At 43.9% G+C, this 13,332-nt stretch overlaps 1 protein-coding gene across 1 annotated transcript; it reads left to right on the top strand.

Moving 5' to 3' along the window:
• The first annotated feature begins 5,157 nt into the window (after positions 1-5,157).
• Positions 5,158-12,773, top strand: LOC127022090 (leukotriene C4 synthase-like). The gene is made up of 5 exons (XM_050905506.1): positions 5,158-5,215; positions 9,493-9,592; positions 11,472-11,542; positions 12,269-12,350; positions 12,626-12,773. The coding sequence occupies exons 1-5, from the start codon at positions 5,158-5,160 to the stop codon at positions 12,771-12,773; spliced, it is 459 nt and encodes a 152-aa protein (XP_050761463.1).
• Positions 12,774-13,332: the final 559 nt, after the last annotated feature.

Raw genomic sequence — 13,332 nt, 5'->3', positions numbered from 1 at the left:
ACCTCTTCCCTTTTAAATCCACTTTTTTGGAAAACTCCTTTAAACTTTCTAATCAAACCCAGCATTGTGATTTAAAAGCAATTTCCTTCAACACAGACTGGCTTCTTCAGGAGTTTTCTGCACTGCAGAGATGCATGAGAGAGGGTTTTTTCCAGAGTGGGTGAAGGGAAGTGAAGGATAACATTGATTTCAAAGAAGGAAAATATTTTACTGTATCTGCAGCTCCTTTATGAGACAATTTGCACTTTTAAAAACTGCTTTTTAACACTAATACTTTAACCCTTTCCAAATATGCATGGAACATGGTTTGTCCAGCACACTTACCTAGTGTGGATGAATTACGCTCTGTTGAACAGATTTGATATTGTATCATGTTGAACTGTTGGTGAAAGATGTGCATTGATCAGTGGATCCCACCGTTGAATAGTGGATAAAACTTCACTGAAGCAGACTTAATCCCTCGTAGAGCTTTTGAAAAGATAACATAAAGATTGTCTTTGGATGGGAAGACGAAGGTGTTAGTGACTTTGGTTGTTGACACTTCTGATATTTTCTAGAATAAGTAGTTGAGATGCAAATAACTGATGCTAACTTTCCTTATACTGGCAATCTAAGAAAGAAAAGAGCTAGTGAGTTTGGTTTACTATGAAGTTAAACCAAAAACTGGTCCAAGGTAAGTGTCATTAGAAGAGTATAGATATAAACTAGCAATGGCAGGGGAAGGAGTGTTTGCTGTATTTTTATTTTTAAGGGTTAACTTTGCACCAGTGTGCCTTCCCTTCCTGTTGGGGGTGCTTGGGACCTCATAATTTCAAGTGACATCCTTCAATGTCACTGTTTTTTTCTCCCCCTTACAAACACTTGAGAGAAATAACAGGGTAGTAGGATTCAGCTTTTCTTTCTTCCCTGTTTAGGTCGTGGTGAAATCTGCTACGTTTTCCAGTAGATTTTGCACACAGACTTTGTTCTGAATAAGTCAAAATACAGTCCATCCAGTTGTGATTTCTTAATTGGAGGAAAAGAACATCTGCTGTTTGCATTATTACTACCAAAAAGGCAATCTAGCTAAATGTCCAGGAAAATGCAGATGTACTCTTTCCTCCACTGTTTCTGGAAGCTAAGGTGGATATTGCCCTGCTTGACCGGAGGGTTTGTTCAGGAAGGTATCTAGATTTGGTGACAGGGCCTTTTCATGGTACTGTTGAAGTAAAATTAAGTGTGATTCTAGGCAAACTGGCTTATAATGCCCATTGGTCTTCATATGTGAACAGGATCCAAACAGCATTTAACCTGACAGAAAAAACAGCCCTCGCTTCTGGTTTTGGTCCCTGTCCACATAATGCGATCAGACTGTGGGAAAAATGGTATCACTGTAACAAACTTGAAACAGTTCAATGGAAATGAAAATACGGTTTAGATGTACATAGGTGCATGGGTAGGGCTGGGCTTTGCCTTTATGCCCTTTAACATGTAGCTGTCTATATATGCACTTGGGCTTTCCATTTGCTGCAGCTTCAGAGCAATAAAATGTATCTCCCCTGAACTGTACCTAGCCAGCCGCCCATGGCTTTATTTATAAACTGCGGTTTTGGTTGGGTGGGAAAGGTGAGAGTGTCACTGTGCAACATCCACTGCCTTCCAAAAACCACAATTGAATTGAAAAGGGTGCTCAAAATTTTGTTACACACATTTCCTTTGTGTAAATAAATGTTTACAATTTTATATTAAAGATTTGAATAAGAGTTAGATCTTCTGACTGTATATTTTTTACTTTTTATAGATTTTAAAACTATAATTCTTTATATATGTGTTTGGGGGGTATTATGGTAAGTTTTATGCTTGTAAATGGAGAACAGTTGAATTTGATGCTAACCTTTATGAATTTTTGTCATTGAAATGTATAAAGAGTCCATTAATCCCCTTATTCTTTTACTACAATTACTGGTGCACACCAAAAAGAAATCCTTCACTTCTGTTTTATCATTATAAAATAAATATTTTGCTAGTGTATTAAACATACATGGTGTGACTTTATACATTTGTGCAAGCTGAGCAGAGTGCAACGTTGTTGTTCCTAGCGGGATGGTTCCCTTCATCCCAACACACAGTTTTGGTCAGCCTGTTACTAAGGCTCAAATTCTTCTGCTGTGTCTTACCAATTCTTACGGTTTCAGAAAGTCCATTTAAACAGGCCAGAACTGGATAAAGAGGCCTTAGAAAACTGTACTTTGAAAATGAGGCTTTATGCTACACCCACTGCCGCTGCGCTTTTTTTTTTTTAATGCAGTTGTAGGCCTTAAGCTAGGAGATACGACTGCATAGGTGGTTGTTACTAGTGAAAAAGATGTTAATAACTACTGAGACCTCACATGTGCAAAATTGTAGAGTTCCAAAAATATGCTCGGATTCCCTCAAAATAACAGGCCTTAGAGGTTCAAACTGGTTTCCTTGAGACTTGTAAAAAGACAAAGATTATGTTTGTTTGATGTGGGCAGAGATGGCACACAAAAAAAACCTCAAACTGAGAACTGAGGAACACGTACTGCAAGCATGAGTTAATATTTCTGAACAAGGACCAAAATACTGGCAGCAAGTTGCGTGAAGATTTTGGCTTAAGCCGTAAGGTCCCTAAGCCGCTGCGCAGAGCTGGTGGGCTGAAGAGGCTGTGGAAAATAACGGCAAAATAGTTCTTTCAGGCCCTGCTGGATTGTTGAGCCTCTTAAGATGGACACTTACCCGTATGTTGGTTAGAAGTAAAGCAACAATCTGTGGCTCCATCAATGCCCAAAGGAGCCTAGCTTTAGTGATGTGTGTTTGGATGTTAGTATGTTCTTGTTAACAAGTTACTACTTGACGAATTAGTCTGAATTGAACATTTCAAAGCAGTTCTCTTACTGAATCACACTGCTTGCAGCAGAACCAAGGCTTCAGTTATTTATGTAGTATTTCCTGTTTGTCAAGTGCACCTTTTAACTGATGATATCTAGTCTTAAGTTCTAAACGAACAGATCTCTCCAACCACAGATTTAGCAGTAGCGATAAAGAAGAATTTGCAAAGTATGACGTGTTTCTTGCTAAGGGTGTATTCATTTTACATGTTACTGTAATTTCAAGCATCCCCCTATGTAATCAGCTTCAAACATTGAAGGATCCTTCTCCAAGCATTGAAGTTGGTGTCTTATTATATAGCTGTTGTGTTTAAGGCCCCAGCTCAGAGCCTTCAGATTTCCTCACAAAGTGCATCCTGACTTATCTGAGTATATTTTGAGTATATGCCTGCTCTACAAGTTTTGAGTTGTGTTTGGGGGGAGGAGGGGACCTGTAACTTCAGAAGCTTATAAAGAACCAAATATACTAATAATTAACAATACCAGGATGAGCTGCTTCTAGCCTGTGGAGAACTGTGAAGTTACTACCTTATTAAGAAGTTACTACTTTATTAACTTTTGCTTTATTGTCCCATTAAAAGTGCTGCATTGTATGTAATGTTGAGTAAAACAGACATTTCCCAAAGTGTCCCCTGTTGAAGTGACGGGCACATGCATGTTTTTCCAAAGATTTTAAGGAGTCACTGGTAACTTGTGACCAACCTCTGCTCAGAAATGGATTTTTTTTTTTTCCCCTTGGTGTTAGTGTTTTTCCTGAGGCTAATGTAAATCTGTAATGGAAGTGTTTTCTAAAGCCTGAATTGTTTGTTGAAATGGTGTAAGCAGAAGCAGACTCCTGGTGACGTTTCCCCTCTGTCTTTTATATTAGACATCCCAGATGAAATCTTGGGTCACCAATAGATTCTGTTAAGGTTAATTGTTTTATTTCTATTTCAGTCTGGGTCTGCTAGCAGCTTGGAGAGTCTAAAGTGACATCGTATGAGGGTTTTGCAGAGAAAGGGAGCGGTTTTGCTATTCTACATGCATGGTTTTTTTTAAAAAGGGTACAATTGTATATTTGAATTAATTAAACGTTCAACTTGATAAGCTGTCACGATGGGGTTTTGAGGTGATGAAGAGCCATGCCAGAAGAACAAACTTGCTGCATCCCACTCGGGAGATGCTGTAGGTCTGGTCACTTCTTGGTATTGTGCACAAATTCTGTACTGAGGTTTTGTGTGTGTGACTATACAGAGAGAAATGCAATGGCTCGACCATATCCTGTCCCCTCTCTTCACCAAAATTAAGGGAAAACCTTAGCTGATAATGAATGATACCTTTTCTCTCTTTTTGGTTTTAAAAACTTCAAAGTCAGAGTAGTCTTATCCATATGAAGTTGCTCCAAAACACAGGATAACTTTTTGAGCTGATGCATATTTTGCTTTTGTGGAGTGGGGAGAAAAGTTATTCAGGGTTAAAATATTGCTGTTTTTCAAGTTTTACATTTTACAATTATAATTCTGATGTCAGTGTAACGTTTCTGAGGGTCCGTGTGTTTCTACATCTTCTGCTGGCTTCCAGTCAGAACTGAGAACTTTTCTTTTATATGCTAGCCAGGAAAAGGTTTGTACTGCAGAATTTTAAAAACATCAGAAAACTACAAAAAGTGACTAAGCACTAGAAAAGAACCACACTCTTACTTGGTAAACTTACAATATTAATAGGATAAAATATCTGAATGCTCTTTTAAAAATTCAGAATCCAGTAACAGAATTAAGTTATTCCAGCTGAAGTCTAGAAAATCTTTCACGTGGTCAACTCCACTACTTGGAATAAGAGCAGAAGGTCAAGTCATTAATTTGTAAATGCTTGTTAATAATTTTAACAACCTTGCACATAATTTAGATGCTTTAGAGCTGATTAAAACTAGCAATAAAAGGGCTGGAAAAAATCCCAGCATCTTTCAGTTGCTGGCAACGTATAATTCAATCATGGTACAAAATCTGTAAATGTAATTGCAAGAATTTCACAGTTTGTGCATGCAAAACTTTTGCTGTTACGGAGTTCAGCACAAGGCACTTGTCTGGAATAGATGTTTTCTGATGGCTGGCTGCTTTGGAAGATGGTGTGGCGTGGAGAGAGTTAAGGTGTGGTGGAGGAAACACGTGTTGCTGCAGAGGAGTTAGAAGGCTCTGGTGTAGAGCCTGCGGTAGTGGGAGGGTTGGAGAGAGGATTGGAGAGCAGCTGTCCTCACCGCAGCCTGCTAGGGTTTTGGTCCACAGTCAGCAACATGAGAAATCAGATAGACCTGCTGGCCACTGTCACAGTTTTGGGAGTCCTGGAGCAAGGTAAATGTCCTTTATATAATGCTAGGTAGTATTAAGCTAATTATATTGGACTTTGTGGACCTTGGTTCCTGTATTTTACTTGGAGTCTCTGTGGAATGAGAGTTGTGTTTTCCAACATGGTAAAATGATGCAAATGTTCGGCCTTTCATGGTGGAAGTGTCATCCCTGAGGATATTCATTATTTAATAGGGACTAAAATGATCCGCAAACCTCAAAGCCAGCATCCTAGGAGGAGACGAAACTTAAGTTTTACTTTTAAACTTAAAACAATTTCAACAATACAATGTCTTTAAAGTATTTTCTGTGATTGAATTTTAGCTGGTAATTTGTAACTTAGAGTGGCTGGAGGTAGCCAAAATAAAGGCAGGTTAATAAATACGCTGATGAAGAGGTCAGTGTACAAACATACATCGTATGTGTATAGAAAAGAGCGTCATGTATATGTGTGTTTCTCCTCTGTGACCAAGATTGTTATATGTTCAATATAGCTTAGCTGCACAGAGCAGATGACAAGATGAGTTGACAGCACACAGTAATTTGGAAACTAATGCAAGCCCTTCTGGTCAGAAATAGACACAGACATCTTCAAAGAAACTCGACAACTTCTCGTAATTTAAATAGATGCGTTCGGTTTAGACCATTTAGAAAGAAGCGGGAGTGTTGCCAAGCTCTGTCTACCTCTTGTGTTTAATTGTGGGTCCTTTGGGCAAAGGCCTCTCCCCCTTGGGCTTCAGGAGGGTCACGGAAGGGGACGCTCCCCATGCCTGGGATAGGGACAGAGCCCCCATTTTATTAAAATCTTCACATTTCTCTGAGGGAAGGTTGGTTTGTGGGGTTTTTTTTAATTACTGAATTAATTTACTGTAAAGCTGTTGCACCTCTTTGCTTACAAATGGATGTGAATCTCTGAGCAGCCTGATGTATTTTTAGCCATCAGATGATAAATTTCTTAATATAAGCATTACTTAAAACACAAATACTCGAAGAACAGAGTTAAAGATTTCTGAATTATCAGTAATTTCCCTCAAACCATTTACAGAGAAATATCAGCAACTACAAATGGAAGATACTTTAGTCTTATGAATTTTTTTGTTATTAAACTACTTGGGGATGGAGGGAGCGTTTAGTGTGCAAAGAGAAGACATGAAATCTTGAAACTGAGTTAGGGAAACGTTGCTAAGCCCTTTTCATGGGGAAACCCTCAGTAGCCAATCCCTAGATAGCGTTTTGTCTCAAATGTATTCGGTTTATGAGAACTTAAAGTATTTTTTTAAAAGTTACATCGTGCTATGCAAACCATACATAGGTGTGAAGCCAGCAGATAAATAGCAAGCCTTGGCACCCTCATATCTACGTTAGATCGGACAAAGCAGCTTCGTTTTATGGTCTCTGTGGGAAGCCAAGGAGCAATTACAAAGTACTACGTGTTTCCTTTCTCTCCAGTAGTAAGAAATATGTGTGCTAATGTCACCTTGATTCAGAGCTGTGCAGCAGCTTTTTTTGCATCTTTTGAAAGGACATTCTGTGTGCCAATTACAGATCTGAGATTCATTCTGAGAAGGCAGAGCACTTAAAAACTGATGTGCACTATACGTACAAATACTCTTCCATCACATCCTGATGTAGGAGATGTAATTTAATGGCTGAGCTTAGTACAGTGATTTTTTTTTCCCCCCCCCCTCTTCTTAATTTTCTGGGAGCCCACAGTTTCCACATTCTTTCAAGTAACTTTCTCCTTTTTAATTTGGTCATGCTCAGTTTAGCAAAGCTCTGAGCTTAGTGCTCTGTAGATATGTGCCCCTGCCCTGTGTCGAACGCTGTACCAGAGGGCAGAACAATGCTACCACAGTTTTTTGGGGGGGTTTCCCCCTTTTTTTAACGGCTTTGAAGGAAATAAAGTTTATGCAATGTCACTGTCTGTCAGACACAGAGCTTGTTTGCCAGGTTCAGTCAAATGTGGCAGATATCAGCTATAATATGGTTTGGCAAGTTTGTGGACATAATCAAATAGAGAGTGAAGGTCTGGCTGATACTTCCACTGAGGAGCAAAGTGCAGGGAGAGCTCAGCCCCTATGAGCTGCATGGGAATCCACACAGGCATTTAACCAGAAGACGTGAATCACAAGAAACTAGTTTGAAAGGTTCTGCAGAGAAGATTGAACTCTTTTCCCTAGAAGTTCATGCTGAAAGTTTGTGCAATGTGTTGTTTTTTCAACACCTCATTCTGAGAAGTGCTTTTGGAGGGTGGCTCTGCATCCTTAATGCTTCACCCGTACGCTAGGTTTGGAGGACAGCTAGCCGTCCTCCGAAAGGTTCTTGCTCCTCTTGGGTGGTGGTTTTATGTATTATCTATCCCTAAGCATAAGGGATCTGTTGCAGGACTTGTCTGAATATTTGCCCCTGTACACAAGCAAGATGTTAAGCATGCAGCTGATGGAGAGGCTGGGTCTGAAATTATTCTTACCATGCTCATCAGCCACAAGAATGCTACGTTAGGAAGGGTGCAGATGGCACGAAGCAGGATGAAGACCGTTGCCCAGCATGGTCAGGCTTGCGCCACAAGCCAGAGCTGCGCATGACGCAGTAACTTGAGCTCAGTCCATTTCTTGAGAGGCGGCTGGGATGAGACCCTGAGAGCATTAGTTGCGTAAGAGAGAGGTGCTTATCTGATGTGATGAGGAGGTGACGGAATGGCTCATGGTTTCATCATCTTTCTCCCCAGAGCTCTGCCAGCTGCTGCTGAATTGCCAGTTGTGCGTTACTGCAGACCTAGCTGTCTGGTTTCACAGAGAGGATGCTGTGTTGCATCCTGCCGGATCTCAGGGGCAGGATGATATGCTCACCCTCGACCGTGATCAACGTGCTACAAACGAATCGGTGGGGAAGCATACTTGTTCCTCCCCACCTTCCTCTCTCAGCACCTCTGGTTTAGGGCCGGGTCACTGCACGCACTGTGGAAGGCACTAGAACATGCAAATGTTTTCTTAAATGAATGTCTATGTGTATTTCAATGACAGGTCACATAGCATCAGATTATTTACATTTCTAATTCCCTTTTCTTCTACATACGTTCTAATGCTTTTCTGCAGGCACGCATGGATATGTCTTGTCTTTAATCTTGCGACATCTGTCCCTACTTTACCTTCTCTATCCTGCTGTTCTGCCTTTATCTTCTTTGTTAGAATAAGACAGTCCACAAGGCAGTCCTTGCAGCCTGGTTCTTTGTCTCTCTGTTCAATGCTCTGGAAATGTTGCTACATTAGGACCTTGCTAATCCAAGTGACTCGCTTAGCAGCACGCTGCCACAGCCACCGAAGTAATTATTTTTATAATTTAGTTTTGTCCTGTATGAAAATTCTCATTTTCAATAAAGGCAGCAATATAGTAGTGCACCTAAATATAAACACTTGAAACATCAGCAATCACCCGTGGGAGTAAGAACATGCATCAAAAAGTGAAACAGTCCAAATCTTCATGTTAACAAGTTTTCATCATTTTGAAGTGACTTTCCATGTCCCTTACAAATGTACAATGGAGCGATGTAGCAGACACCGAGTTAGTACCTCGGCCCAAACTTGGCAGAGGCTGATAGCAGTCACTGGCAGCATGTCTGCTCCTTGAACTGCTCGAGCCTTGGGGCTACCCTGCAGGAATGAAGTGGAAGAAATAATCAACCCCTTCCCCATTTCCTTCTATTGCCATGATTATGAGCATCTCTGATGGACTTGCGATATCCCAGTGCTTCACAGTTTGGATGCTGCTCTGTGACATGGGGCCATCCTTGTATAAAAGCTTTGCACCTGTTGGGTATAGCGGAAAGTGTTACACATCGTTCCCATCAGACTGGCTGAGGGTGTAGTAATACTCTAAATACAGAGTGCAAGATTGAAAAAGAAGAATAATTCTGTGATGGGGTGTGGACTCGGTGAGGTTTTAGCGTGTGTTGCTGGCCTTCCTGCAGGACCAGGGCGCGTTTGATCTGCTGGGGAGCAGCACCGAGGGTTCCGCTGCTGCGCGCTGAGGGTGAGACTATGCAAAGCGCCAGCCAGCACATCGGCTCTGCGGCACAGGTGCTCTGCCAGGATAACCAAAGCTGAATTTAAAGTACGAGCGTGAAATAAATGGCACGTTTTTTCCAGGTCGTGCGTGACAGCCCTGGACTATGAACCTAGGCAGTATCAGCTCTTCCTCTAACCACTTGCTTGATTCCCAGCTAGATAAAGCTTGGCTAAATAAAACACTGCTGGACTGTTACGGTTCCTGTGTTCTTTTTTTAGCCTATTTTGCGCTGCAGGTGATCTATGCCCGGCGGAAGTACAAGATCTCCCCTCCCGAGACAACAGGTCACCCTGAATTTGAGCGGATCTTCAGAGCTCAGTAAGATTTTGACTTTTTTGTGGTGAATCCATCTAGATATGACTTGAGTCAAGTGTCACTAACAGGAAAGACTGAAGTCACCCTCAAGTCACCTTTTCACTTATTGCTACTGATACTAGATTTTTTTTTTTTTTTTTTTAATGCTTTGCATGCAGAGGTCTGAGTTTTGATTTGGAGCACTTTGCTCTGGCTGGAGTGTTTCTGTCCATCCACGATAATCCTGCTTCTGGCATTGTGAGAGGCAGCCAAATTACAAATTAGTGGCTGTATGGAAGAGGTGCTTGAGCATTAATGCATTATAATCATTAATACTAACGTTGGGTCCAAATTGTGAGAGTAGCTGAAGCTATCTTAATAGCCTAATATTTGCTTGTAAGTTTTTGCTGTTGAATGAAGCAAAGGGCCTTGCTGGCAGAACCAGCTACAAGGACATTTTAATTTTTTTCCTTTTTTTCAAGCCATTGTACTGTGAAAGTCGGCACTCGCGGGCCCGTGCTGAGGGCTTTCTTTTTGCTGTGTTCCTATGGAGAGAGCAATGCTGGAGCTAAGCTGGAAACGTTCACAGATCCCTTCGGCTTCCAGCAAGCACCAGATTCCATCTTTCATCTCAGTCGCTCTGTTTTCTAAGCAATTGAAAGGAATTGGCCAGAGCTGGTTTGAAGGGTAGTTCGAGCACGGCGCTAAATCCTGAACAAAGCAGCTGCGTTTCCTTGCCAGCGTGCAGGAAACATTTATGGAGTGACAAAACCACCTGCTTCGGTCCTTTTGCGATGCAGTGAAAGGCCAGCCTGCATGGGAGGCATCAGCCTTTGCTAGCTGGGTAGCTGCTGATGTGGCTTTTAATTAAATACTGGGCTGTGCGTTAACCGAGTTGTGCTGTGGGCTGCGGCGTGCCGGGAAGTCCTCCGCTATATTCTATGGAGAAAGTGACCTCAGCAAACTCGGGTTTGAGAATATGTTTCTTCCTTGTGTTTTTTTTTCCCCTCCTCTATTTTTTTTCCCCTGTGGAAAAGGATACAAATGGATAATTTGTTTTGATATATTAAAAAAAAGAGGGGGGGAAAAGGGTATTGATTTATTACTCACTTGTGGAAACCCGGCAGCCTCCCCTTGCTGAGGCTCAAACTGCATTTGCAGTGTAAGGTTCTTCAGACTTTTTCCAGCTCCCAGTCTGGCTCCATTCCCCGAGGCTTGGTAAATTTTTGGCCAAATTTAAGATTAAATTGCCTAGGGAATGGTAAAATGTAGGAGAAATCGAGAAACAAAACCATTGTCTTTAATAGCGCAGCTCCCACCGTCCTTTCTTGTGGAAAATCTGTATTTTTGTCACTAAAAGAAAAAAGAAGAAAGAAAACCTGGCTGCAGATCTGATCACCTTCTCCTGAATTCGATCTGGGAGAAGGCTCCTTCTTGGAACATGACTTGTGTGACACCCAAATTTGGGCTGTGCTCACCCAAGGGGAAGAGAAAACTGTTTAAATAATTATAAGCAACCTCTACCCGTGCAACTTTTAAGCTGTAGCTGCACTAGATGTCTGTGAAGGCGCTGTGCGCGGGGCTGAGGATGGAGCCTATTGAGGGTCCAGCAAAGACAAATCTCCATCTTGGCCATGGCTCGTCGTTGCAGGGTCCATGTGAATGCAGGTGAGGTGAACGCTGTGCATTGTTTGGGTGCTTTTCTTCTCTAAAATACAGATATTGGGTGTCCTTGGTCGCAGAAAGGGCCCTTTCTCCCCAGCACAGCACAGCACAGCAATGCCTCCTATCGGCCCTTTCAGTTTGCTCTGACGTGCGTATCCAGCTCGCCTCTCTGGCCTTGGTTAACCGGTCTCTGACATACGAGGATGCGATTTTAACTCCCATCTCTGGTTCTCACCAGGGTGAATTGCTCAGAGTACTTCCCGATCTTCATCTCACTCCTCTGGGTTGCTGGAATCTTCTTCCATCAAGGTAAGGGGGACGGGAGGGGGGAAAGCCAACCCAAACCACATGCACAAAGCAAAAAAACCCCAATTTAAATCCCACTGTGACTCAGGCATGTCCTCTCTGTACCCGTGAGGCTGTTACTCAAGTTCCCCTTTGGCCAGATGGACCGAGGAGTGCCCCAACTCCAGCGTGCATGAAGCTGCTGGTAGCAGCCGAGCCGGTCTCCTGCCCGGAGGAGAGGTTTGGTGCCATTGGCAGCCCTCGCTCCTTCGCCGGAGCCTGGCTGTCCCCCGGCGCTGCTTCTCTTAGATAAGGTCAGGCTGGCACGTGGTGCCAAGGCGGCAGCAAGCTGAAGCAGAGCTGCAACATGATACCCAAATTGCTACATCAGAACGAGAAACCATAACGCAATTAGTCATCCACCGTCCATCCTGTACCAAGCGGGTTTAGGGGATTTGACTGCCGCCACGGGGAAGATGCGAGGAAGGACCACGGAAGGGAGCGTTGCAAACCTAAGTCCTAGGGCAACTTTGGGGAGCGGAGAAGTTCATCCCTCACAAAAAGGGAGGGAAGAAAACCCATTTAAACTCCCACAGCGTTTTAAAGCCGAGTTCCTCTGCCTTTGGTTCTCGTGGCCATGCCCTATGTGCAGGGGGAAGCGGGGACATGGCTGACTGAGCTGGGCTGCAGCTCCGGCAGCGTCCACGGACCCCCGGCCCCATCAGGACTCAGCTCCCCTCTGCCCTGCAGGTGTGGCTGCGGTGTGTGGGCTGCTGTACCTCTACACCCGCTTCAAGTACTTCCAGGGATACACCATGGCTGCGCAGGGACGGTTAGTACTTGGCTGGGGCTGTGGGCACCCTAAACCAACCCAGGGAGGCTGGGTGTAGGATGCGGCCCCTGGGGCAGGTTTCCTTCCTGCGGGTGGGGCTGAAGGCAGATTTGCATCACCTCCTCCTCCTCCCCTCCTGCCTCCATGCGCTCGTGGCCACGCCACCTCTTCCCTGGCACAGTCTCGAAGGAGGGTGGGGGACGCCAAGCCCCTGCCAGCATGCTTCGTGCCCCGGGTCGGCTGGCGGCGTCTGACGGTGTTTTCTCCCCGCACAGGTTGGGGCCGCTGTACGCCAGCGCCCGGCTGCTCTGGCTGCTGCTGGGGCTGGCGGTGGCTGGGCTCCTGGCACACTTCCTGCTGCCCCGCTCCTCCGCATGGATGGCAGCGCTGGCGTGGCCCCTCCAGCTGCTCGGTGCCTGGTGAGAGGGGCCGCGGCTCTCCCAAAACCCAGTGTGCACTCTTGGTGGATGGGAGGGAGCTGGGTGGCATGGTCAGAGACCGAGTATCTCCCCAGCTCTGTGCCTGCCTTTGAAGGGTGGTGGATGCTGGCACTCCTCTGCTCGTGAAGCTCCACTCTTCAGAGATAATTTCCCTTCTAGAAAGCAAATGCTGCCCAGCCTCTGCCCCTGCTGATGGGCTTCACTGCCAGGTTTTGTAGCACTGTCTGCTCTAAAACCTCTAACACCTTTGGCTCTGCCTCGCAGAGCATGGATTTACCTGTACGCTGTCATCACTCCTCCTTACTGCTGTAATGATCTATGTTGAAGGATCACACCATGGATATACAAAGAATAAACTCCTTTTCTCAGTAGAAATCACCTGTGATTGTCAAAGGTGCTTGGGGACTGGGTGTGAGAACATCTGAGTGTTAGGGGACTGGGTTGCAGGGGAAAAGCTGCTGCAATTAAAACTAACTTGAAAGGATGGGTAAACCTGTCTAAAACCGTATCCACATTTGGGGAAAAAAGCCTGCACTGCAGAC

The sequence above is a fragment of the Gymnogyps californianus genome, chromosome 14, assembly GCF_018139145.2.
Source record: "Gymnogyps californianus isolate 813 chromosome 14, ASM1813914v2, whole genome shotgun sequence".
Classification (NCBI taxonomy): Eukaryota; Metazoa; Chordata; class Aves; order Accipitriformes; family Cathartidae; genus Gymnogyps; species Gymnogyps californianus.
The sequence above is the reverse complement of the archived record's forward strand: the minus strand, read 5'-3'. Positions and strand labels throughout refer to the sequence as shown.